The sequence below is a fragment of the Anser cygnoides genome, chromosome 3 (genome assembly GCF_040182565.1).
Source record: "Anser cygnoides isolate HZ-2024a breed goose chromosome 3, Taihu_goose_T2T_genome, whole genome shotgun sequence".
In the NCBI taxonomy this organism is placed as follows: Eukaryota; Metazoa; Chordata; class Aves; order Anseriformes; family Anatidae; genus Anser; species Anser cygnoides.
In genome coordinates this window covers 91,913,605-91,937,577 of record NC_089875.1, presented here as the reverse complement: position 1 = coordinate 91,937,577, position 23,973 = coordinate 91,913,605, and the positions used below count along the sequence as shown (strand labels likewise).

Here is a 23,973-nt window from a genome sequence, read left to right as displayed (position 1 = left end):
ACTTGTGAGAGATAACACAAGTAACGGCAGTTTATTTGCTGAAAAAAGTTAAAAAAAATAGGAGGCAATTGCAAGCTAAGTGAGCTCAAGTCCTCTCACTTCAGAAATCACTATGCATTTGCTATTTGCGGACCACATGGAGGAAACAAATGAGATGGAAGAACATCCTAGGATATAACTTGCCATTTTCTTCCTCCAAGAGCAAAAGGTGTTTGTTTGTTTGTTCTTTCTTCTGCGTACCTACAAACCAGCATGTCAAAGGACATTAAGCAGAGTAGAAGGTATAGTACCCTGTCACACACATGGTCTTCAGTTAGTATTCAGCTAAATCCTGATTCGATGAGAGAAATCTCTGATTCCGCTCCTGTTCAAGTTCCATGCAGCAAGAAGGGCCTCAGAAAGGCACACAGTAGCTATGAATTCACAGCCTCCAATCCCAAACAAGCAGGAATCTTACTTCACCTTCTGAACAGGGTCCCCCCCCCAACTAGAGGCCAACTAGCCAGCAGGCTGTAAGTAGCCCAACCTTGACTTCTGGCCTCTAGCTTAACAGGCCACAACATGAGCAAGGCACAGTTAGCATGCCTAGCTGTCTACAGACCAGCATCCAGCCCACAGTCCCAAAGCAGCTCTAAAACACAGCCCATCCATCGTGCCATCATGATACTGATACAGAGCACTTTAGGCCTGTTTTTCATGCACACGAAGCAAGAAGAAATTTGACAGAAGTCAGTCATTTTGATATGTTGACTAAATGGTCAATGGACAATAGCAGCTATCATCAAAGTAAGACTGATTTGCTAACTAACTATTCACCTACCACCAGCACACTACAACAGAAGTCAGTCAATTGACAGCGAGTGAATAGAGTACAAATGCCAACACACAGTTTTACAGGTGTAACTGGGACTTCAGCTAATTCAAGTGAACCGAGCAGCTCAATAGTGTTGTCTTGCACTTGGAGGTCTTGGCAGAAAAGAAATTACCAAGTGTACTAATTTTCAGAACAGAGTCAAACCAATCTCCTGCTTAAAACAATTCCTGGGAATACCACGATCAAGAACTACCCTGCAGAATGAAAAACAAATGCTAGACAAGCTAGACACGACTATTAACATTTGGCAGAGCTAATAGCACACAGGTGTAGACGGGTCAAATTCAATCCTTAAATCAAAGATGTAAGATTTACTAACTGGGATCTCTAGCAACTGAGTTTCAAACTAGATTTAAACTCACTTCCTTAAAATGAGTTGTGCTATAAATCATAATTATTTATAGGTTAATTAGAGCTACATACGTAGCTTTTTAGACAGTAGTACTTCCAGAAAATTTAAGGTAACAAGTTTAATTATAAACACTGATAGTCAGGGAAACTATGTTTTAAATCAAACATTATTAGCCTCAAACATGAATATTTTAGTTCATAATAGGCTGACATATAGAGGTGCTTTAACGTAGATTGTAGTACCTCAAGCACTTTGCCTCCAACACATGACATTTAGGGATAAATAATAAACTAATTCAATAAAGCAAAGAATTTTAAGAAGGGAACTGCATTACCAGTAAATTTAGTTTTGAGCATCCCAGTGTAAGTTTGTCTATTCTTTGCTTTTAATGATACTTAGAATAAAACTACAAGATTAACTGACACAAGAAAAAATATTACGTTTCCCAAAATAGCTACATTGATGTCTAATGGAGCAAGATAAGTATTCAGATAGGAGTAAAATAAATTTTAGACTTCCAGCTTAGCCAGTTTTTATGGTTTCTTTGAGGAATTCTGCACAGAAAAGGTTTCCCCAAGAAGACTTTGCCCCTATCTTTAAGGGAGCCAAGCTACTTACAGATCTGTTAGTTATACAGATGACTTGCTAAACCAAGATGGTACCATACACTAACCATATGAGCGCAAGAACAAGACAGACTATGAGCCAATTTCACTAGGAAGTTAACAGGAAACATTCCAGCCCCTCCTGCTATTGCAACCTGCATGCATGAGTCTATCCTAGTCCACTAAGCCCAGCCTCCTAAAAATAAATCCAGTGCATAAGGTTCCAGTCTGGTTTAATGTTGGTCTGATCCTGACCACGTGTTTACCTCTCAAAACCAGTGGAGAAAAAAAAATAATCTCCTGCTACTGCCAAGTAGAGGTAGTACTGCCAGATTGTCTTCAGTCCCACATTCAATTAACCCCCTCACGCTGAGACTTGAGCTCCAACACTCTTTTAGCTCTCTCCTATGGCAGTGGGGCTTCTGATACTGCTCTTTGACATTGCTGTGCAGACAGTGGACCAACTCCTCCATAACAATGGGTATATAAACATTTGGAATACACCCACTATTACTGACAACTGAAGTCCACATTTTTCTTCAGCACAATTCTCATTTGCTTCCTGAACTAAGCTGTTCAGTCTTGCAGTGTCCCTTAAAGGGGGCAGCCAAGAGCAATTTTTCTGCAGCATCCTCCTAAATAATAAGGAGGTTTTTCCAGTGCAAGGGCATCAGGATGATGTTAATATCAAACTATCTTTAAAGAAGTGAGCAACCTCCTATTTGTAAAAGCAAACAAAAGAATTATTCTGATGACAACCCAAAATATACATTATACAGTACATTTATATGAATATGATTCAAGTCAATGATTAGATAAACAGCTTTTGTCACAGCATTTTAGTAATATTTTTAGACCCAGATTAAGCTAACTCTGAGCCCCTTAGTCTCTCCTAGCAGCCAATAAGCTTTTAATTGGAAAGACACTAAAATTCTTTTGAATCCTACCTTGAAGTGTTTCTCCAATCTAGAAACAATACTATAAAACAATAAGGCAGTATACAATGAGAAGCTATACAATGAGAAGCATTAGTTTTGCTAGTTTCTACTTTACATTCTAGAACTTCGTCATGTGTCATTTTAACACGCATTTTGTAAATTTTACCAGCTTTATTGCTGTAGTCAAAACACATATGGCACAGCATATATTAGAAGCATTAAATATTGGTGTGCATGTCATGTTTAACAATGATCTTAAATTGGTTTTGTAATACTGGAGTTTCAAAATAATAGTACTTGTTGCAAACAAGTTACTCACTTCAGTAATACCTGCATAGTAAACAGATTCTAGTAAGGTGTTTTTCATACAAGGCACAACTCTGTAAAGTACAACCCCACACTATATTCATGTTTTTCCACAGAAGATTTCCATTTGGGGGTAGTACTAAAAACATTACACCTACTCACATTCCTAAAAAATGTTTTTGGACGTCCACAAAAGCATTTGGTCATAGAGAATGCAAGCAGGAAAAGCACGAGTCTTTTACACCCTGTTGTACTTCAGGTATCAATACAATTGTAAATAAAAGTTGCAGCCATCACGTCCTTGATGGATATTCACACTGCACAAAAAGTCAGAACTTGGAAGCACAAGTACCTCCACAATTAAGGAAAATATCAGTTTCGTTTCTAGTTAAAACTCTTGCTTTTCAGGTGTGCAATACCCAGGTTATTTAAGCCTTAATAGATATAAGCTAGATATTGGTTATATTGCTTGAGCACAGCATAATGTAATTTTTTAATCTTGCACAGAACAAAGTTCCATTTAGGGTTCTATTTAGTATATCCTTCTTTAATATTCAATACAAATACTTACCCAATTAAGAGAAGAACTGCACAAATTGTGAGGAATCCCAGAGTATATTTGAGTGCAGTTTTAACCTGCTGTATATTAAAAAGAAAATAATATTAACGTAAATCCAAAGGGTTACAAAGCATACTCGACGCAACAGATTTTCAAGAGAACCTCCAAAATAAGCAAGAGTAGTTTTACGTCCAAATCAGTAGTATACATTCTTGAGGAGTCCTGTAGCTTGAGGACTATGAACAACGATACTGAATTATGCTTCCATTAAGCTATGCACTTGGGCAGCTGTGGCCAGAAGCCAGGGTGCACTTGTTTAGGGCAAAAACACCCAAAGAAAATTCTTACTACCAATATTTTATATTATTGCTTATTATGGCTACAATTAGAAGTTTTTATCTCCCATGTTAATATTACAACTGAATAGAGTTGAAAGGGATTGTGATTAACGATTACAAGACTCTTTAAGAAAAAGATTCTTCATTTGAGTAGCTCACAGCTTACTGGCATGGATTCATGTTCCTTGGAACATCATGCATATTAAAAATCTTCAGAGTATTACTGAAGTCACCAAGTGCTAGCTTCACGTAAATTACTACCGCCTACTTTCAGAAAATGAAAGCACAAGATAGAAACTAAATCTGACTATCTCAGAATCAGTATAATCCTGTCTTCTGCTTCAGAGCCTGTTCACAGATATTTCCATGAATTCTAAGAAAAATCTCATGTAAGAACTTTTAACTCCCTTTGTTATGGTGCACTTACTGAGCATGTGTTGCCATCATCTTCTTCCTTCTCCTCATAATAGAAATAGACAAAGGGTATCCACAGAAAGACGCAGAACAATATGATGGAGTACAAGGCTAGGAAAAAGATTAATTAAGTGAAAAGACAGTTATATTGGCACTTCATTTACTATATAGTAATTCAAAGGAAAAAAAAAAAAGACTAGTTTCTTCTCATTCTAGATCTCAATTTCAAGCATTGAAAAGTTAATAAATTTAACAGCCAGCCTGTGAATTATTGTTTTTTTCATTCTAAAAGTCCTTTGGAGTTAACCTGTTCAGACTATGATTTCAGATCAATTTTCAATTCAGCAATTATAAAAAGCCTAAAGGAAGCAATCGCCTGCATGCAGTGACATACAGAACTAGCACACTGGGCACAAAGAACAGAATATAATAACAACAACGTTATTCCTTACTTAGCTTGGTTGCTTCTTATCTTGGATAGTGTATATTCAGAATACCCAGCTGCTTCCACAAAATCATTTTAAAAAAGCATTTTAGCTGATGAAGCCAAATAAAGTATTGAAACCTACTACCTAGATGTGAATGAGAAGTTTAAGAGAAGTCATTCTTTGGAAAAATATTTTAAAGTGTTATGTGCATCTACTATTTAGCATGCTGAATTGGTGTAAGAGTGCTAAGAGTGTAACAAGCAGTGTAACAAATAGTTCTTGATTTGTTTGTAAACTGTCTCACATTCAACAGGAGTAAAATTCAGTTCTAGATAACTTGAAACAATCTTAAAGCATTCTTAGATGCTCTAGAACAGCATATAAACTGCTTCAATATTGTGTTTCGAGGAATCAAATGTCTCAAATCTATGATCTGCCTTTTTTTTAGGCAAGTCCTAAATATAAACTGCACTGTGACAGTTGGTTATGTAAATTACAATCATCATTAAAGATCTGAATAATCAACCCATAGAGGTCACTGCAAGCACAGAAAACACCCTGCTTCCAAGTTAAGTCTTGTAAACCTGCTTCAGCATACCTTACTCATATGGGGTATGACCACAGCTCACCAAATAACAGGACCAATCCATGTTCCCTCCAAGGCAATAAAGGAAGAAAGACTCAAACCTCAAAAATTATCTACAATCCAAGTGAAATAAGGCTACCACATACCAGTACACCAAACACTGGTTCTACCTAAAAACGCTATTACTGCAGTTATCTTAATTCATTTTTTAAAACCAACATTTCAGGCTTCTGACGCTAAGCTTAGAGACCTTTTGGAATTTGAGCTGCTGGCGTTCAGTTACCAAATACATAGCTAAGTATCTATCTTGAATTTGTTTTTAAACTATTTTCTTTTTGAAAACTAAGTATAGTATGCTTTTATAGGATAAAACTGTTTCTGGTAATTTCTCTTAATTCTTCCTACTAATATCCAGAGCTTTTCTGATCTACTACAGGTACAGAGCAGAGGACCTTTCTCAATGGCCACTGACAATCACCTAATCACCAGCTGAACTACTTTTGTTGAACTGTCTTATTTAACTGGATTGCTTGATGCTGTTGAATTGCTGCATAGCTTGCCCAGCCTTTACAAAGGTTGAAAAAAGCCACTGGTACCACAAGCATCTGAGCAGCACACAGTAAGACAGCTAAGCAAAGTTTTCAACTCAGTAAAAGAAACAATTCCAAAAACTATTTCCACGTATTGCTATTAACACCATCACATTCAGCTTTTAAAGGACGGTCACAAGAGTTTGGTAAGTTAGTTGCCAAAAATATAATATGAAGATTTTTTTTTCCGAAAGTCATCTATTCCAAGCTTCCAGACTGTAAGTGGTGCCTCTCAACTCATGCTATGAATTAGCAGGCTTAAGCTATTACAATAAAGCTGAAGACAGAGGTACTTCCATAAATGAAACATTTTATGGAAGTTATAACAGTTCATTACCATGACCATATAAATACTTAAGTCAACTTTGTGCACCAAATAAATGCAGCTGATTTAAGTGTTTTTATATAGATCCAACTTTTACAGTAAAGAAAGTCCAAAACATGACCATAATAGTTCCACAAACCCACCATTCAGAGTAATATATTGCAAGATATAAAGAGTTCATGAAAGAGTTCATGTGCATACAAAAAAACAAGTGTGAGACATCAAATCAGGGTAGGTTCATTCAGTACGAATTCAGTAAGAAACAGGTATTGCTACTAACAGTTCTATTCAAATTCAAACTCGTTTCCTTTTCTACATCCAATGGCTCACATGAAAACCATACAAGAAGTTTAAGATAATGTTGGCATTCCAGAATACTTAAATCAAATTTAGATCCAAGTCTATGCAGCTCTAAATAGAATATTGTATAAAACTCCTGATATTAAGCTCCTGACATCCTAAGTTTCATAACTTTGAAGTTAACATCTATAGGCTTCTCTTCTTTGCCAATGTAAGCAAAGCAAATTCCTATCCGGATTAGCCTTACCAGAAGGTTAAATAACTATGCTTTCCTTGAAGTCACAGTTAATCCAATCAAAGTTCTCAATAATGTTCCCATTGTATTATTGTAGCCAGGAATTTATCAGATTAAAAAAAAAAAAGAAAATCATACTGGCTTAGTGTCATGCCAGCAGGAGAACAATATAGAAGAGTTTAACCTTGCTTTTGTGCAACCCAAAGTAGCAAAGCTTTGAATCTTCTGGAAAAATGGAGTAAAGCTGGGCATCATGAAGGATAAAACCTTTTAAAGATCCCACTAAGCCCTCTTATACCAAGCTGACTCTCGACTAATTTGAGAGAAAGTATTGCCCGTCTCGTTTTGTATACACTTCTATCAACTGGCAAACCAAAAGGCTTTAATTCATTGAAACCTTAACTGGTAGCAGTGGAATTGTTCTTCAGGAACTGCCTGAGCAGCTACGATCAACTCAAAAGTCAGCCAAATATTAAAAATGCCACTTAACTTCCTGAAGAGGGAGCAAGATGTAGCTCTTGGTCTTTATTAAGAAAAGCCGAGCCACATCTGGCCAAATATATATTCATATTCAAATCAGCAAGATACAGTAAGAGCTATTTTTGGATAATACTGCTATACTAACCTACTAATACTAACAAGAAATACCTACCTAGCTGGTCCTATGCTATCTATAGAAGGGTGGGGAAAGACTGACTGCAATGGGTTAGTCTCATTCCAGGTTTAATCAATTAATGCCTTTCACACACAGCTCCATCAGCAGAAGTCTTACACATTCCAAAGAAGAGGGTGCTGGCTACTGAACTGGGGAAAGAATCTAATGAGCAAAAGCTTGCAGAAACAGATATCCATTTTCTGCAATTCTCAATACAAATTTGAGAAAAAAAAGCCTGAAACAGTGAGTACAGAATTGCCAATGGTGGCAATAGGAGGAGATATTTAGAGAAGTCATGCAGGCCTGGTCACTTTCTGCACTTTCATTCTTTATGGCTCCCTAAACAGCCATAACTGGAGTTAGTCAGAACTAGTCCTTTTCAGGCAGGCAAATGACTTTAAAGACAAGCTAGCAGCAAGACTGATGCTGTTATGGTACTGACAAGCAACTACAGTTATACTTGGAGTAGCAAGTACAACCAGATATCGAAAATTGTCATCTGCTCTTAGAAATTAGTATACGTAAAAATACAAACAGAATGGTTTGGGTTGGAAAGGACCTTAAAGACCATTTAATTCTACCCCCTGCCATGGGCAGGGACACCTCCGACCAGACCAGGTTTCTCAAAGCCCCATCCAGCCTGGCCTTGAACACCTCCAGGGATGGGGCATCCACAGCTTCTCTGGTCATTTCTTTTATTTCTGTGGAAGAGTTTTCACTTTTCTCCCTCAAAGAGATATGGTTAGTTTAGATTTTTCTTTACAGCAGTTTTGTTGGTCTTTAGATAAATTAAATCCATAGAGAGAAACTCAGCATGTGAAGTATACCCTTACATGCAGGAGTTGCTTCTAGATGCAAGTCTCCTCCAGTCCACACTGCACATGCAAAAAATATTCTTGACTCATTTAAAAGCTGTACTACAGGGCTAGATCCTGTTTCCAAGTTAAAGATGAAATAGCTTAAATATGTACTGTATAAGTATAGATAAAAATATTACTTTGATATAACTATTTCTAGACAAACACTTGAGAGGCTTACAATGAAGCATATCAGCATCATACACGAATAACAAAAAAAAACAGAATCGTATTTACTTGATCGTATCCGACTGGCAGATGCTGAAAGGCCTTCTTCAGCGAGCATCAAGTGGCAAGCTGTATCTGATCCAAGGAGGGGTCCCACTTCCCTCTCTCCTCCATCCACCTGTCACGCTAACACTTCTTTGCACCACCTCCAGTGTGGTGGACCCTGTGCTGGGTCATCTTCACTCATCACACTGGCAGACAAGACAAATCTAGCAGTGCCCTCACAGCAAAAGAAGGCCAACAGCAGCTTGGGCTGCCTCATGAAATGTGTCACCACCAGGAGAAGGAAGGTAGTTGTTCCCCTTGAATCAGCGTGGCCCTACCAGCACTGCAGGTCTGGAGAGCTGCATCCAATTTGGGCTCCCAGCGTTAAGAGACACACGTAAAGCAGAGAGCCTGACACAGAGCACCTGTGCGAGCTGCAACTGTTTAGCCTGGAGCAAAGAAGGCTTTGGATGGAATCTTATCAATGTGGATAAATACCTGATTATGTGTTACACAGGTAAAGGCTGAAAGGAAGATGAGCGCAAACTGAAATATAGAAATGTTCATTTAAGCAAGAATAATTAGTCTACCTGTGGCCAGATACTGACACAGACTACTCAAAGATGTAGTATAGCCTCCAGCCTTGGAGATACTCAGCATCCAGCTGGAGACTGGTGTGAACGAACTGCTGTGAGCAGCTGCCTCCTTCCAACCTCGGCACTTGTGTAAGTCAAAGTGAATTTCTACTAATGCCTAAGTCTGAGCACAGCACAAGCACCCACCAACTGCCAAGTTACCCTCCCTGTTGCAACAGCTCTGCAATTTGCCCAGAACGGATTTAAGTGGTTGAAAAGCCACGTTACCATGGTAACTTTACAGGGCCATACCACTGAAAAGTGAATTTAAAAGCAGTTTTGTCTTTGTGTTTCCCACACACAATCATTTTAATTAAGACCTTTTCATTCACTCATCAGGTAAAGTCTTAAAGCTTCCTATGAGGAACACCTGAGAGGCACACAAAGAAGAAAGCTTCCTGATTTCCTCTTTCTCCTAAAAGAAAACTTGCTATACAGCTAATAGAGTAAAATGTTTTTTCTTTCTGTTGTATCACACAGAAAATTTTAAAAGATTTGGCAGAGTTCCTATCAACACAAGGGAGGAGACTGATCTGAGCTGTGAATTTTGTTGTTCCCAATTGTCAAGAGGAACACCTTTCATCAGCTCAAAAGCGTTACAGGCAAGCATCTAATTGCCTGTTGTTCTTTCCACTAAAAGGGCTGTTTGCTCCCTGGAAAGTTAACCTTCAAAGTCAGAAGTCTTGCAGCAGCAAGCAGTCAGCCAAGTGATAAATATTTCCTTACCACTGGCTCCCTTGCCTGTGACCTTGTGGCATAACTGACTGAGTTTTCCTTATTTCACTTCCATGCACTTCAGTTATAACTCGGTGATTGCTCGTTGCACTTGTTCACAGGTTCAACTGCCATTTCAAAGCATTTTTTCTGGGTTGTATCAGAAGCTTGAAGCAATACCACTGCAAGAGGGCTTCACCGTATAGCCAGCATAATGATGATTACTGTCACAGAACAAGTCTAAGCAATCTTCAGCAAGAATTCTGTGGTAAGGTTATTTTAAAGGAGTTTCTCAGGACAATTCTCATACGAAATCAAAATGAGCAGTTTTTTCCATTTTGTACCACATCAATACAAAGACACTTTAACTATGAGACTCAGACTTGGCAGTAATCTTCAAGTAAATTATTGCCACGGTCCCTTCATTGTGTTTTGACTCGTTTTTTTTCTAGAAGTACGGGAGGACAATTAGGAAGAGTAGTAGACAACAAGGAACAGCAAAAAGCACTAGGTAGAAGGAACTAATATACCTTAAAGGTTTGGGAAGATTTCATGCAGGGTATCTGAGATCAATACTGTTCCCGAAATCCCTTAGAGACTACAGGAGGCTCAAGAACCTTATATGATCAAAAATCTCTTCCATCATGCAAGCCATCTGCTCTTCCAGATGGCATTATATACTGATGCATTGCAGAAATGCTTAAAACAGTGCTTTGTTATATACTCCCTCACTTCCACTGCAAATCTGAGTTATGAGCTACTTTTGAAGACCTACAGACAACTGTTTCTTCCCCAGTATATTTCTCACATCTAACAAAAGGCTTGGTAAAACAATTTTTAAAGCAGGGACGGCCAGCTTGTTTTCCTCACTGAGAGTTAACAAATACAACCCAGTAGTGAATTTCAGGTGTTCATCATACAACACTTGTTTGAAGCAGGACAGTTAAGAGTACTTTAGCAAAGTGCCAATACTATAACAGACCTCCAATTTATATTCTAGCACACTGTAGTATGGTTCTCAAAAGCCATACTTACTAGGAGGGCGGTGGTTTTTTTGGTCAGTGTCACTCCATTTGTCATATACAGTATTTGTCATGTACAGCTGTGCAAGCTTTGCACAGTATTTGGCATGTTTTCATATTCTGACCATAGGAGAAGACATGTAGCTGCATTCATTCCACCTACCACTTCCTAGAAGCCCAAGTCCTTGGGTCAAAGACCCAGTACCAAATACTTGCAAGCTGAGTATTTAACTGAGAATTAGTTAACACACTGAGCTGCTAGGGCTTCAAAGCAATCAGTAAAACGTTTTCCTATGCTAAGCACTTACATTAAGTCCCACTTTGAAATAGTGGCATTTCAAGCTTCATTCTGAGTTGCCTTATTTTGCTTTCTACCAGTACACGGCAATTCCACTTTTCTATCAATAGTCAAGCCAAGCGATCTACCAGCTGGGTATGAAACAAGACCGCTTGTGGAGCCTACCCATTTTTTTTCCCCCTCTTTTTCTTTTTTAAGTTTAGTGACAGCTTTCTCAGTAAACTGCAACACAGGCAGTAAAATAATCCTTACTATTCTACAGCAGTTAAACCAAAGCCTCCAAGTGACTTGTACTAAAGGGCAGTGACCTAAACTTATTAACTTACCATACTGTGAATTGCAAGTACAATATAGTTACAGGAGAGATTGAGACCTATACAGCTATTAGTGCACTTTCTGGAAAGAGAGTACTGGTATGCACATGCCTAATACTAGTACTAGGTACAAAAAGCGACTTCACTCTGGTCACCCCATTTATTTTAAAACATGGCAAGACCACATACTGTTAGAAGATAGGAATAGAAGAAAACTGAATAGCATTACAAGACTAGAAGAGTTGTTTAATTTATTCATTCTCAGCTTTCATTTCATCGTGCTGTGCAACAGCAGCAGGGAAACTAGACCTAAACAGACAGGAGAACTATCAAGTTGCATTTTTGTACAGGAATGATGCTCTTTTCTGAAAAATGTTACCTATTGCTGTTCACTTCAGTGTAGTTCTAGTTATAAAAAAATGCATCAATTCCTCAAACTAGAAGATACAAAAGAAAAATATTTTGAAGCATCTTAAAAATCTCTACCACCATCTGGAGGATATACTATGAAATAAAACATTAGTCCTACAAAACTTCAAGCAGACCTGCCCAGGTAAACCAAAATCAAAAACTTTGAAGTTCTTCAGGTTTAGGCTTGAAATCTATCCCAAAAGTTAGCTGAGGATTTAATAAGAGATATCTTGCTTTTAAAAGAGACCTTTATCTTTGCTATTTAGACTAATCCCAAATATAAAAGAAAACAAACCCTATGAAAATTATAATCTCACATCTGAACTACAAGTAAACATGGGGTACTCTACATCTACTTAATCGGGTACTGCACTGCAGTTTAAAAAGGATTCTCTCCCAAAACTTATGAACTAGGAAGAGTTTGGCAATGCCTTAAGAACTTCCTATATCTTAACGTGGATAACAGCAAAACATACTAGAACTGGTAGTCACTATTCATCTACTAAAACTAAATTCGGAAGATATTAAACTAGGTTTTGATTGTTAACAGCATTTCACATACAAGGCAGAAACAGCTAAGTTCTCCTCACAGAAGTAGTGAAAATGAACTTCTTTACTTAAGTAGATTTAGTTAGCGTATACACCAGTCTGTAAAATAAAGGTCTTTAAACAAAAAAAAGTTTAAAAAGCAACTGTAAAGACATCTTCTAGTGCAAAGCCTACCTCTCTACAAGTCTCTGCTGCAGAAGCAACATAGAGTAGTGGTGTATAGTACTAGCTGAAATCCTAGCAGACAGATAATTGCAAGGTTTTCCAGACTATAAAAATCAAATTCTATGTCTATTAAAAAAATAAAAAAATAGCTGATTTTAATTAAAACTCAAATATGTGAACTTTTATAGAGTTCATATTTTAACATTTTTCATCCAAAGCGCAGTTGGATGCAGTCTCAAGTTATTAAGTAACAAAAGCAACCCATTCAACTTATATCCAAAAATAAACAGTCTGAATCAATTATACACTTGATCTCATTTCAGAAAAAGCATTTGTGGTCTGAAAACATTTTCCAGTCTTCCAGACCAAGTTCAGTGATTAGTTAGCCCAAACTATTTTATGGCAATTCATCCATTGGTTAGATAAATCTATACAGATGGTACAGAGAAGAGCCTGAAGACCATTCACACACATCATTAGTGAACAATGTAACAAAGAGTAGAAAGCACACATGATGTAATTCTACTATCCTATAGTACAGAATTTTTGTGGAAGATAAATTTGTAGTTACACAGCTCATTTTTAAAACGACACGTTTCTTACCAGTTCTGGTTTTAGGCTTCACTCAGCATGAAATTATACATTCTGGTTTGTGAGACTGTCTGTCAGACAATATATATTCTGCAATCTCACAAGCGTTCACTATTTGGAATTGATTCTTTCCTGATTTTTATATATATATATATATATATATATATATATATATATATATATATATATTTTTTTTTCAATTTTTATTTTCAAAAGAACTAACCTACCATATTCTGAGTCCTAGGAAACATGACCAAAAACAGGTAACTACTCTGCCTTTGAATTTCTATCATTGACAAAGGCAGTCATTTTACTCAAATTGTCATGAGCATCCCTTCTCTGTAAGGGTCTTTTAAATATCTTCACTAGCAGCAGAATCTTTTCATAAGGACATACTGAAAAATTGTTCATGGAACTTTCATGTAGTTTTAGATCAGTTATTCGATTAATTTTATTAATCTAATTTCAGTTAATTTTTTGCTTCAGTGTTGCTTAGAATTACCATCCTTGAATCAGCCCCTTTATGCTCATTTACAGTAGCTCTTAGTTTCAAATATAGAATCATTTAGGTTGGAAGAGACCTCTAAGAGCAGAGTCCAAACATTACCCTAGCACTGCCAAGTCTACCACTAAACCATGACCCTAAGCACTACACCTACACATCTTTCAAATACCTTCAGGGGTGGTGACTCAACTACTTGCCTTGGCAGCCTGTTCAAGTGCCTCACAACCCTTTCAGTGAAGAATTTTTTTCCTATTATCCAACCTGAACATCCACTGGTGCAACTTGAGGCCATTTCCTCTTGTCCTATTGCATGCTGTTTGGGAGAAGAAACCAACCCACACCTCCCTACAACCTACTCTGAGGTAGGTGTAGAGAGCAACAAGGTCTCCCCTGAGCCTCCTTTTCTCTAGGCTAAATAACCGCAGTTCCCTCAGCAGATCCTCACAAGACATAAATATGGTAGTTGTTGAATCTGAACAAGTGCTATGATCATAAATGCACTGACTGTACACATGGTAGTCAAGTTCCACACTACTGCATATCCTGAGTGCTAAAAAAAAAAAAAATATATCAAAGCCATCAGTTGCCCTAAATGAACCTCTAAATACATACAGGATACATGTTAACAGCAGATTGCATGACAGAAGCCATTAGCCTTTTCCTGGTTTAGACCTGAGTATATTTGCATTTTTAGAGGGGCTCTTGAATGTAAAAACTTCACTGAAGGGCTCTAAGTGCAGGGCTAATGTAACCAAATAGCAATAATCTAGTATGACCCCTGAAAGCTTAATACCTTTAAGTAAAGGTATGAAAGTGATACGTCCTATTAACTGGAGGGAAAAAGTTAAAAATACTTACTATAGTATCCATAAAGTACAGTGTCTTCAATCTGCCTTGAAACATTAGCATCGGCCCAGTCCTAGTAGAACAGAATAAAAGCATTTAGCACCAAATAAAATCAACATTTTATTCAACTGCATTTTTATAGAACTGAAAAACATTCATATATCAGATGCTTAAGGAAAAGCATTAGGCACCCAGTTTGTTGATATTAAGTTGAACTTCTTTGTATAAGTGAATTAGTTCAACTTAAACATTATGATTAAGAAATGCTGCCTTTAATGGGACAGACACTGCAGTAGCATCCCAACTGCCTATACCCACTCATTTTGGCCATTAGCTAAAAATGTAAAGCTCTGGTTTTTTTTGGAATTAATATCCTTAGTTACAATATAATGTATTTTTAATGAATAATTGAAATAAAAAGTGTTAGTGTCTAATTTTTTTTAGCAGCTGAGTATATTTCCTGTTGTTATGCCACTTAAATACCAAGTACAATCTGAATATCCACTTTTATGAAACCAATTTTCATTTAATACATATCAGATAACACAACTACTGAGTCTGAAGCCTAACCTAAACAGTTTTTCAAAGTGTTTTGTTAAAAAAATCCTGGAGATATGATTATTCTCAGTTCTAGCCCTTTTCCTTCTGGACTGTTGGAGTAACACAGTTGACGTTAAGCATATAGGCCAAGTCTTTACAGGGACATAGCTGTTCTCAGAACGAATTTCCCAAAAAATTCCAACATAAGATAGGCTTTGAAGCAGTCTAGTACATCAGAAAAAGATTTTACAGGCAACTTAGCTGCATGAATTGCCCAGCCCAGTAGTCAGATGTGCTGCAGCTTAAACTGTTTTAGAGGCTTGCCTACATTAAGCTGAAAGCCAACTGGGAGGGACGTAATCAAGTCAACGATGTACTCATTTTGAAGTTATTACCTACCTCTCAGTCAGAAAAGCATTACTTTTATATCACGAAGTCTGACAATGGGAATTGCTAAAAATAACAGCCTCAAAACACCACTTGAGGCTGAAAGTGACTTAACTGGATTTCAGCCACAGAAATGGCATCACACGCTGAAGTCTGGGAACACCTTTCTAGAAAGAAAAGCTCTATAGTAGAGAAGCATTTTCTAGATGCAACCTGATAGAGGGGACAGAGTCAAGTTTTGTGAGTAGAATTCACTCTGTTGGGAAGAACAGCTAATTTTGTGCACATAGCCTTTTAAGGTACCAAAGCTATTTTTCAAGCATATAGGTCTAGATATTAATAGTATACAAAAAAACCATGACTTTGAGAAGCTCCGCAGTACTATACTTCACTTCCTGTTCCTATTCTATTTAGCAACACTGAAATAATCACACATTAAAGAATACAAGCATATAATGATACCTATGTAATACTGATAGAGATGAGGATATAAGTAAAAATACAAAATGGCTACTTCTACAGAACCTCCTGGCTGTAGAATGCTAGCAACACTGGAAATGAGCAGGCATACAGAAACAAGCAGAGGACCATCTGATACAGAATAGACTTTCAGAAACAACATACTACAGACCAGGAAGACCACTGAGTTGTTTGGGCAGCTACCAAGTACGTTGTGCCAACTCCCACAGCATTCTGAGAATGGGATCTCTTAAGACACCTGACTGCACGCAGTATTTCTATCATAGAATAAACAAGACTAAAATTCAGAGATGCAATAATTAGATATGAGAACAGCAAAGAGTTTATTATGCTATTGTAGGTTATAGATTTGTTTTTCCACTAGTTGACTACCCAGTTTAAATCCTTGTCTTCTTTTTCAGAAGTTCAAACTGAAAAGTAAAGGTTAACATAAGACTTGAATTACATAAACAGTAAGCTGCAGAGACCATTGCCTTGTATCAATTTGTTCAAAAAATACTGGATTACTTAATATTTCACTCACCAGTGGAGCTTAGACACTAACTTTATGCCAGCCTTGAGTTTTCAGCCTAAGCACAGAAGCTTTTTTACATAACACCAAAGGACAGACTGCTTTCCTCATGAAATTCCTATCTAAAAGTCACATGTTGATCAAGAAGCCAAAATTCATCACAGAAATTAATAAGCATATCTCAAATTTTACCTCAGAACTGCAGGAAACCCATCCGTGCATTTTAAAAATCAGATCCCAGATGTAGCAGCACTGATATCCATTATTCAGCAAGGGCAAAAGCTAACAATTTTCAGAATCCAGTTACACAGCACTCCTGGGGAATTGTTCCGAAAACTGAAGCAAAGATGCTGCTACAGCTACATTGGTAATTGCACCCAGCTATTCCTTCTCCTATTGGAACTATAGGATTAAGGAAGCTTAACATGACTGTAACATGATTGTTGGCAGCCCAAATCAGGCACTGGATCCAGAGGTGCAAGCCTGTCTGTACAGATGAAACGTTCCAGAACTGCTCCAGCCTTGTGGGATCCACCCTACTCCTAGTCGAGGGCAAAAAGATAGCTGTCCAAAAGCAAAGTTTTTAGAAAGCTAACTAGTTGTGTTGGTATGCCTCCAAAATAAATCAGTGGAAAAAGAAGAGATCCAGCACTATCAAAGCTCCTTACAATTTCTGTGTAGAGGATTTTTCAAATTGGTAAACTCAAGCCCTTTCAGTTGCTGTAAGAAAGCACACACTAATACTTCCATATTTCATATGTGTTGTAAGAATGCTGCTTAAGACTGCACGAGATAAGTCAGACACTTGCTTTATCAGTTCCCTCAGAATTGCCTCAGTTCCCATGGAATGTGGACTTGATGACAGACCATACCCATTTCAGATGATAGCCATTTTTCTGAGATCTCAGGAAATCAGCACCATCTTCCTTCAAATTAATGTATTAAGATTCCCAATAGGCCACTTCACACTGAGCATTTAAACTTACATCATTATCCAACTGGAATTTAAGGAGAAAAGCATACACACATTTTGTCATCAGCAAAAAGAAAGCGTGAAACTACTTGAACAGACGGGCTAGAAACAACACTGCCTAAAGTTAAGTGCCTGTCACATACACAGGAAGCCCAGACTTTGAAAACTGTCAGGCCAAAACCCTAACAGTGTTTCAACAGAAAAATTTCTAGGCATCTGTATGACTGTGAAAGAATTTGACAGTAACTAAGTTCAGAATATTAAAGTGTTTAATTTGCCTAGTGTTAAAAATAAGGCAATGTGTTGCTTTAATTATGCCTCAGGGAAAAAAGTGCTAACTGAACAGGTGGCACTTTCCAGTAGGTCTCAGAAAAAGGTTTCTCCCACAGTCAGAGAGATTCAAAACACACACCAAGCAAGAATAAGCAAGAAAAAAAAACACAACCAACTGTTGGTCTCACTGTTGCTTAAGTGGCACAGCCACTTACAGGAAGAGGTAGCAAGTAATTGATAGAACTTAACTACCAAAAAAAAAGTTCTTTCTCCAACTCCAGAAGAGTATTAGCAGGATTTATAACAGAATAAAGATGTAGAACTTAAAAACATCATAAATACATTTAATTTTGTTGCTTGAATTAAGCAGCATACAAGACCACAGTAATAGGAAGTGTATATTACAGCTTATTAAAATATTGAGATGTTATCTTACATTAACATATGTAAAGATACAAAGATCTATTTCACCACAGCACATATGTACCTGAAGTTAAACTTTGCATTACTCTGCACAAGAAAAATCCGTAATGCAAGCCAACTTAAGAGCAGAGCATACTTACTGTGCAAACTTCCATTCAGCCACTCTCTACTTAGTTTTACACGAATTGAGGTAAAAATTCCTGTTCTTACCAGCAAGGTATCTGTATGCACACCTCATCAGCAGTAACCAGTTCCTCTGAGATGTTTCAAAAGCTAGTGACAGCAGCACTGTCTTGTCAAGAGACACGCTGCTGCCTTTTGAGTGTCAAAGCTCAGACGTTGTCAGCAGCAGTGCTGGTATTTCTCAAATTGATAGGCATATAAAAGTTTACTGAACAAGCACGTACAGGATTCAGCTGAGAACTCGCCTGGAGAGCCTCTAGATCTAGCCTGTTTTCTTCTCCATCCATTATGACCCAAACTTACAGGATACACAGCAAATACCTTAGAAGCACAACAGATTAAGAAGGTGCGATTTCACTACTGCCTTCAATAACAGTTTAAGATGTGAAAGTGAGACCACAAATTCTCTTAAAATCTGCTGAATTCACACATTCTGCACTGTTCTGCTGCACTTCGTTCTGTTCCATGCAGTTTAGCAAGAATGCATCACACCACCTTTACAATGCCTGTAACAATGCACTGTATTGACAGATAAAGGATTCAAATTGAGTATGATGGTCTATGCTATGCTATTACTCTTAAATACTCCTTAACACAAACCATGTTGAAGAATTCAGGGAATTTAAATACAGTTACAAGTGTTAGATGCCAACACATCAGTAAAATGTTGCAATGTATACATGAATATAAAAAAGGTAGTTTAAGACAGATCCAGTTTACCTAAACGATAAAACCAAAGAAAAGCTCCCTCAAGTGCCTTTTTTTTTTTTTTTTACAGTTATATTCATAGAAAATTAGTTATGAAGAAAATTCTCTTCTCCTGGTAGCATGAATCAGAGGCATCTTCGTTCTACCCTCAGCAGCTGTGTCCAGTTAGCAACTTATGATAATGAATAGCACTGTTGTACTGAAACACAATATTTCAGTTGTTTTTGGACTCTATGATCTCTGTAGGTCCCTTAGGTCCCTTCCAACTGAACTATTCTATTCAATGAATTCCTTTGCACACAGAATAATGACAGCACAAGTCCATGCACCACTGCTCCTTTCCTAAAGGACTACATGACCTTTACAAAACCTTTGTAAGTGCAAAACCTTTACATACCGAAATTGCTCGATTTTGCTTGCATTATCACTGACAAGTCTTATGAAATACAGTAAGACATATGGTGAGACAACCAACAGGTACCAAATGCCACAAGTCATTTGTTTCTAGTAAAGAATAAGTTGTCATCACTGAAAGATGTATAAACAGTGTGTTAAGCTCCATGATGCCACCAAAACTAACAAAACATCAAGATTAACCAGGGTCGACCATGTTATAGTATATGGCCCTTGTCAAGGAAGACGCCTCAAACCACATGATAGAAAGTGTCTACAGAACACTGTTTTAAGAAAATTCATCTGAAAAACAGCATCATTTTAGCAGTCTTCAGATAATCTGTCTAATACAGGTGATTACTACTACTACCAGAACAATTAAATTGATCCTCCTAGCCAGGACACATCCCTTCACTAGTCAGTGAACGCATACTATTCACAGAAACTTTCAACCACCAGACTAACCTTGGCTTCTGTTTAGTCTCTGCTATTAGCACAACACACTTGTCCTGGTATTGGCTGGGATAAAGTTAGATTTCTTCATAACAAGCTCGTATGGCGCTATGTTTTGGATTCGTGATGAAAATAGTGGTGATAACACACCGATGTTTTAGATGCTACTGAGCAGTGCTTACACAGAGCCAAGGACTTCTCTCCTTGTCATGCCGCGCTGCCAGCAAGCAGGCTGGGGATGCAGAAGAACCTATAAGCGGACACAGCCAGGACAGCTGCAACAAATGGACCAAAGGGATGTCCCATACCATATGGTTATCATGCTTGGCAATAAAATTGTTCAGAGTGATGATGTTTGTCTTCCCAATAAACCATTAAGCCCTGCTTTCCTGGAACTGACTGAGCGCCTGCCTGCTGAGGGGAAGTAGTGAAGGGATTCCTTGGTTTCTTTTGCTTACACTTACAGCTTTCGCTTTACCTAGTAAACTGCCTTTATCTCAGCCCATGAGTTCTCACAGTTTTACCCTTCTGATTCTCTCCCAGACACCACCTTGGGAGAGTGAGCAGGCAGCTGTGTGGGACTTCACTGCCTACCAGGGTTAAATCACAACAACACTTCTAGTTAGCTTCAAGTGTGTTCACAGAAAAAAATCTCAGAAAGCTCTACCTATTGACAGGACAGTCAGATGGATTAAAAACAGACCTGAGAGTCCATATGTAGTACCCCTTAAGTTGAAACTCAACTCAGAAGTTGAATATTCTTGACTTTCATCTCTTTAGCGCTGACACTGTGAATCACAGTTGAGAGGCAGAGAAAAAAAAGATCATGTACATCTAAAATTGTGTACCTAGGAGCTGGATAACTGCCACTACTCTTTTGGCAAAAGTTCTGAAATCATCCAGTTGAAGGATTTTTTGATGAACTAATAATTGATCTACAGAGAATATGGTCCACATCTGCTACCTAGATCTGTCTCCAAAAGTTTACTAAGGAAAAGTAATATATCAAATGCTTAAGTCACTTTGGCCATTGAAAATAAAGGATTCTGGCCGGAGTCATAGCCCAGCATCAGATGTGGAAGTGCTGGGCTTGAAGGAATGGTCTAAAGTAAGGACACTCAACTCCCAGAAATACTCAGAACCCAATCCAGCCTCTCCTACTTGTGAAGCTGTAGCAGAAAAGCAGTACACAGTACCCAGCACAGCATTAAGAGCCTTAATTAATCATGAAGATCAACATGTCAACATACTGACAACTTCCTAGCTTCAAATTGAAATCAAAGAATCAAAGCCTATTGCTTACATTTAAGTCTGTATGTTCTGACTGCAGATTCACTGAACTTTATCAGGAAGGCCAGGGTCATATTTTTATTTCACAATTTCAACACTTGTGTTGCATTGAATCAGAAGACCTCAAGTTATTGCTGCAAAGCTAGAAACTCACTGAGTTAAACATTAGGAGAGAAGGAAGAATTCTTCTGCAGGCCAGTATGGAACAACATACCACCACCAGCATCTACAAACATTAGGAACTAAACAGGACCAAGAAGTGTCAGAAACACAAGTAAAAGTACTTGGAGGAAATAAAACCTTTACCACCAGCATAGATGCTTGCTGCTATCAGGCACAATTTTAAATAGAATCTACCCACCCTTCCATTTACCCCATCATATCACAGCACATGGTCACTAACACAGATCTAAACCTAGAAAAAAAAAAAACAGTATTTTAAATATGGTGCTATTCTTTCTATTAATCACATTTCTTCAATTGAAATTGTATTGATTGCATGACTACATTTGGCCTCTTTCCTTTACAAGTTTGCTTCTCAAATCAGGAAAAGAGTACATTCACCAACTAGGTCTCCAGCTAGATCCTCCTTTGCAACAGGAAATTCTACTTAGTCCCTTGCAGATGCACTTTTTCATCTGGAATTATTTTCTCATTGCTATTTCTCTACCTTATCAGCCTCAGTATACTTCTTAATACTCAGTACTATTCTCAGTGCATAGTACGCTAATATCCTAGTAGTCATCTCACTGAAAACTTGTTACACAGCAATCCCCTACAGTTACTGTGCAATAGGTCCTCATACCTGTTTACAGGTGTTGTAATACCTAGCAAGAATAGATATTACTATATTCCCCTCCCACATCCATCCACACCCCTTAAGGGGAGTTTCAGCTTTCCCTGGTAAAGCTGCATTAAGCTGCTTCACAAGCAGCTAACCTCACATTCTACACCATAGATAAAGACCTACATAGAGTCACTACGCCATGTTTCAGTACCAGAATAAATGAATGCTTGAAAAACAAGAATTGAAATAAATCTTAAACTGCAAATGAGCAAAGCAGTATGTTTCTAAGTAGTAGGGCAACAAGTTCCTTTCTACAATGCCCCATGACAATGTACTAAAGGGCAATATTTACAAGATGTATTTATAACCCAAGGATAGCATGCACACTCCTTTTAAGACAATAAAAGGAATAAGCGTTTGGAAACAAGTAGAATTTGGAAAGTCTTACAGGAAAAAATATAAAGTAATAGAACTGAAAATTGAAATCCAGTTCAAGTAATGAACAGAGCACAGTGTTGTATTTGCAGTCCTAGTACACAGCTTTCCAGGAACTGGAGCAACAGTATTGGTGCTAGCAAAAGTTTTAAATACTTTGACAAACCAAGTAAAGGAAAGAACATCCTCTCTCAACACAAGAGAGCTGCCTCTATCAAAGAGAAAATTAACATTTTTAAAAGTACATACCTTAAATGTACCATTTTGATTTTTCATATACGAAACCAAGAAGATGTCTACTGGTAGCAGTGCTGATGAGATAAGTGCAACTGCCAATGCAAAGATAGCTGTTATGGTAGAAATTACTTCACTTTCTCGTCGACTTTGATACTTGCGTACATAAAACCAGCAGAAAATCAGAATAGCCTGTAAAACAGTGAAAGATAATTATGATGAACGCAACAAGGACATCCGAAAGCATCTACTAAAGTTAGGCCCTGTCTCAGGCCACTTTGTACGTGATCATCAGCATTATATTCTTCTAGACATTAGCTCTTTTTGCCTTCACTATCAGCAGTTTGCTGCCACAAGCAGAACAGCAGTCACAGCCGAAGACCCACCAAGTAGCACCGAGCACACAGACAGGTAGACGAGGCGGCCACGCACCCTCACCCAGACCCTGCCTGGCGTCCCAACACCACGGGACCAGCTCCACCAGGGGCACACGGGCAGCCAGGCGACGAGCTACCGGGGAAAACCACGGGGAGCCCCACGGTTTTTACACGAGGGGTCTAAAAGGAGAGAGATAAGGCAAAGGGGGGGCTGCCCGTCCCCAAAGGGAAGGGGGACGGGGAACAGCGGGGCAGGAAGGGAAAACGAAGGAAGAAGCTGACCCGCTGTAGGGCCTGACAGGGGCAGCTGCGGGCTCTGAGCAGCCCCCAGCCGAGGAACAACCATGGCGGGAGAACACGAAAGCCCAGAGCGCCTCCTCTTACCAGCAACGCGAGGCCGAAGAGGCACCATCCCGTCAGCAGCTCAGAAGCGGCCGCCGCCATCTTCGCTCCGTCACCGCTGCCGCCCGCCCCTGCGAGGCGGGGCCATTACGGAGGCGGAGGCGTGTCGCCGTGTCACCGTGGGCGCCATGGGCACGGGGGGCTGCCCGTCCCGGCCGAGGGGGAGTTTCCCCGCCGACCGGGCTGGCTGTGTGGGTGCCCGGAGGCGACTCGGCGGCGGCTGTAGCCTCTCGCATGGGTCGTGTCCTCCTTCATGGTGGGCAGGCTGAGGCAGAGCAGCCTGAGGGGATTCCTGTTTAAAAGACAGCAAGCAAAGAAACAAACAAACAAAAAAAAAAAGTGGGGGGGAGGTTTTGGGAAAAGATTCACTAAAAGGTATCAAGTATTTTCTTTTTATTATTTTTTTTTCCTCAGTAAAAACACTTAAAATATTTTCTGTTACTATATACAAAATCTGAGAAAGGCTGGGGTTGGCAGTGCCCTCTGGAGGCCATCTGCT

The 23,973-nt window shown here is 38.6% G+C and overlaps 1 protein-coding gene across 1 annotated transcript in view; it reads right to left on the bottom strand.

Moving 5' to 3' along the window:
* LMBRD1 (LMBR1 domain containing 1) overlaps positions 1-23,610 on the bottom strand; it is a 77,741-nt gene extending 54,131 nt beyond the window's left edge. Inside the window, exons 1-5 of the mRNA XM_048077451.2 lie at positions 23,457-23,610; positions 22,711-22,887; positions 14,638-14,698; positions 4,400-4,497; positions 3,647-3,714 (exon numbers count right to left, since the gene is read on the bottom strand). Of these exons, the coding sequence (XP_047933408.2) occupies positions 3,647-3,714; positions 4,400-4,497; positions 14,638-14,698; positions 22,711-22,887; positions 23,457-23,516 (464 nt within the window). The 5' untranslated portion in view covers positions 23,517-23,610. The remainder of the gene's footprint in view (positions 1-3,646; positions 3,715-4,399; positions 4,498-14,637; positions 14,699-22,710; positions 22,888-23,456) is intronic.
* Between the last annotated feature and the right edge of the window lie 363 nt (positions 23,611-23,973).